Source organism: Theobroma umbraticum, unplaced genomic scaffold, assembly GCF_002168275.2.
Source record: "Theobroma umbraticum cultivar Fairchild unplaced genomic scaffold, ASM216827v3 scaffold_4887.0, whole genome shotgun sequence".
NCBI classification, from domain to species: domain Eukaryota; kingdom Viridiplantae; phylum Streptophyta; class Magnoliopsida; order Malvales; family Malvaceae; genus Theobroma; species Theobroma umbraticum.
This window is the reverse complement of record NW_018401775.1, coordinates 26-3507: the sequence shown is the minus strand read 5'-3', so window position 1 is coordinate 3507 and position 3482 is coordinate 26. Positions and strand designations below refer to the sequence as shown.

Sequence of the window (3482 nt, the reverse complement as noted above, 5' to 3'; positions counted from 1 at the left end):
AACCGACGGCTGCGGTCGGTTGGACGGTTCCAACCGACCGTTGCCCACTCCTAGTTACAGTCGTGCTAATACCAAGATCTTCTGAACGTTATGACCTTGAGTGCTCCTTTAAACCGTTGGGATCACGCTATGACTGACCAGTGCTGCCCAAAATCCAGCTCCTGTTACCATCTCTACGTAGCGTGGCAACGCAATGGGCCCTGCTGTTTGATGTGGGCGTGGCATCGCATCAAATCCAACCTCTATTTTTCGTCCCTAAAACCACTCAATATTCAAAATTTATCAAGCTCATGAGTCACGCCATTACACACCTGTGTCTTTTGCTTGAAACCCGGGCTTCAAATACAAAAATTTTCACTTCACTTGTCAATCAGGCATAAGAGTTATATGTGACCTTCAGATCGGAACTTCAACCCAAGTAGGGAACAAAACATGAATGTCAATAGCACATTTTACACTGCTTTCTTACAATAACATGTTACAATGTTAATACACAACATCCAAAATCTTTTATGCTTAATTTATAGAATACTGCATAATAGCATCTGCGCAGAGACCCTGAAGAATGTCAAAAAGTTTTCAACTGCACAAGGCTGCATGGTAATTGATATATTGTAATTACTGCCAAGTGGCAATCAAGAAGCCAACAAATCCTTGCCTGCTGTTTAAACACTGACAAGCTGCAATAAAGGAGTAGGTCAATATTTTATAACTGGATATTTACCTCACGGAATCAACCATTCTATAATCATGTTTTTTGCGACGGCATCTATGATGTGCTTTCTGATCAGAGAATGTGTTTTCCCCAACAATCTCCATTTTAGAATCTGTATCTGCTGCAAGGAAAAGGCATTCAGTTCAAGAATCAACAAGCAACCGCAAAAGTAAGGCAAAGGGAGATATGGCTTCTGCAAATTTTAAATTCAAAATTAATTGCCACTTGAGCCACACCACAATCTTCATCTAACAAGATCACAGCACCACCACAACTCAAGTTGCCAAACACCACAAGAAATGGTTGGCCATCTGGTCCTTCCAATTGTTTGAAGACAAAGGCCACAATGCTTCCCAACAATATACATAATTGACAATTTTTTATAACATGGAGAAGAAAGAAACCTATATGAACCTTGTAGCTGTAAATTTGTCCTCTTCAAACTAAATTTATTGTGCTTCATACTTAGCTGATCCAAATGCTTGATGCTTCTCCATAGCAATTTTCTACTCAAGCTCATTTGAAGTATGTCTCTTCATTTTATTGAAACCATGAATCCATAATGTCAACTAATAAAGAGAAGCAAACTCCAGCAGAACTAACTCCAGTAAATTTACTCTTGTTAGATAAGTTAAATCCGTGTACATTCTCAAATCTTCATACTTAATATTACCACTGATAGCAGTGTCTACAAGACTAAAACGCTTACACTTGGACCACACCGCCTTGAGAAAACATAATTAAAAGAAAAAGAAACAATAAAAAACTAGCATTGCTACAATTATGCCAACAAAAAACCTCAATCCAAAGATCATCAATGCCTAACAGTCAACTGCATTTTCCAGCAAAATTCCCAGATTTCCGCAGAAACATATTAAGAAGTACAAAATGAGCATCAATTATCAAAATAATAAGGGAAAAAAAAAACAACAACATCAACAATACCTCCAACGTGATGCCCCCAAAACAACAAGCGAGAATCCTCTTCTTCCTCATCAACCTCGTCCCCGTACCCAAACTCTCCATCCCCACGATACCCAGGCTCACTCCCATACCCAGATTCATTGCCTTGAGTATCAAAACCCCCAAATTGCCCCCCTAAGCTCTCCTTCTCTCCACTCCCACCATCCCCTCTTTCCCTCCTCGAATTTCGGGCCTCGCTCACATCCGAGGCCCAATAAGCATCAGCACCATTTCCAAACAGCTCCCCACTCGAGTCCGTCCCTACCGCCACCGGAAAATCGGAGCACGTCCCATACGCGGCGGACGCCCCCACAGAACAGCACCTTCGAGTCCCGCTCCGGTCGGAGCTCCGACCCGACACCGACCTCGACCCGCGGCGGCGGCGTTTTCTTGCGAACAACCTGAAGCTACCCCTCTTGGGATTGGCGGCGTTTGGGTTGTTATTGCTGTTGTTGTCGTCGTCGAGGAGGGTTAGCTTGGAGAGGTCGATGGAGAACGAAGTGGTGCGATCAGAGAGGCAAGGACGTTTGGAATGGAAGCAATTGGTGGAAGCGCGTTTAGGCGGCGTTTGTTGGGGATCGGAGGAGTCTAGGGTTTGTTGGAGCTGGAAAGGTCTCCATGAATGGAGCTGGAACGTGCACGAGTCTATCGAGTGGCGTGATTCTAGAGCCTTGTGCGACATGGGAGATTCTTTAATGAAAGGATTCCAAATTAAACATCGGAGATTCAGAGTTTGTAATCGCAAAAGCAGCAATTTTCATATTTACCTTTTTTTTTTTGAAAAACGAAATTTAGTTTTCTTCTGAAAGATACTTAGCAAGGTTGAACTGTTGAAGAGAGGAGTTGAAGCCAAAGATTTGGAGCTTAGATGACTACAATAACGAGAGACAGCGGTGGTTTAGTTATTTAAGTTAAAAAAAAAACCTTTGGGGAGCCTTTTTTAGGACTTAGAGAACTATTGGCTAATGGCTACAGCTGATCTGCCGCCTGTGTGCTACATTCTAGAGATTTCATTTGCACTCGTTGCAAAATTAAGAGTACCCCACCCTTTGAGAGTATGTAAATTTCAGCTCTAGCCTTCATTTGGGAGCACGTGTCATTCAGGAAAACTGGTAAATCCATATGCTGATATGATGACCCCACGGTCCGCCAGCTCAGCCCTGCAAGGGCATTGGCCCAAATTCTTATATTTCTCGTTTATCAAAAAAACTATTCGCCTTCATATTTTTTATTTTTATTTAATTTAATTTTTTATTAAAAATTAAAATAATTTAATTTTTTAATTTTAAAAATTTTGTTAATTTATTTTGTTAATAATATTTAATTTTACCTTTAAAAAAAATAATATCAACAATTACATCAACGTTAATATAGTATATTTTGATAACGTGACATGACACGTGATATCGACCGATGATATGATAATGTCACATGATATTAATATGCGGATATAGCACTAATATGAAAATGTCAAGTAATAGATCAAAAAAATTGTTTAAATAAAAAATTATATCACATTATAAGGATTAAATTGAAAAAAAATATATTATATAAGAATTAAATTGAATAAAATCGAGATGTTAAGAGACTAAATTAAAAAAATTAAAAAATATAAATTTTTAAGTAAATTATTGATATACTTATTAATAAACTAAATAGTTAAGTGTAAAAGCTTTATGATATTAAAAAATAGATATATATATTTTATTATTTAATTATTTGATTTTAGAATATTTACATTAATTTATTTTTTTGTAAAAATTAAGTTTAAATTATACTTCTATAAAAAAAAATTTGAAAAAAT

General features: G+C 37.8%; 1 protein-coding gene across 2 annotated transcripts; it reads right to left on the bottom strand.

Annotated features, from left to right (window-relative positions):
- Positions 1–337: 337 nt before the first annotated feature.
- On the bottom strand, positions 338–2691 carry LOC110428931 (LYR motif protein). 2 transcript variants are annotated; one of them, XM_089785735.1, is made up of 3 exons: positions 2446–2691; positions 1661–2368; positions 338–836 (listed from the first exon to the last, which is right to left on the bottom strand). In XM_089785735.1, the coding sequence occupies exons 2-3, from the start codon at positions 2358–2360 to the stop codon at positions 721–723; spliced, it is 816 nt and encodes a 271-aa protein (XP_089641861.1). In that variant the 5' UTR covers positions 2361–2368; positions 2446–2691; the 3' UTR covers positions 338–720. The 2 variants fall into 2 exon arrangements, with proteins under 2 accessions (XP_089641861.1, XP_021300528.1); XM_021444853.1 differs by having other exon boundaries at positions 338–833; positions 1661–2691.
- Positions 2692–3482: the final 791 nt, after the last annotated feature.

Coding starts and splice junctions, on each gene's coding strand:
- LOC110428931 (XM_089785735.1), bottom strand. CDS start 2,360: ATGTCGCACAAGGCTCTAGAATCACGCCACTCGATAGACTCGTGCACG. Junction 837..1,660: donor TTGGGGGCATCACGTTGGAG/GTATTGTTGATG, acceptor TTTTCCTTGCAG/CAGATACAGATTCTAAAATG.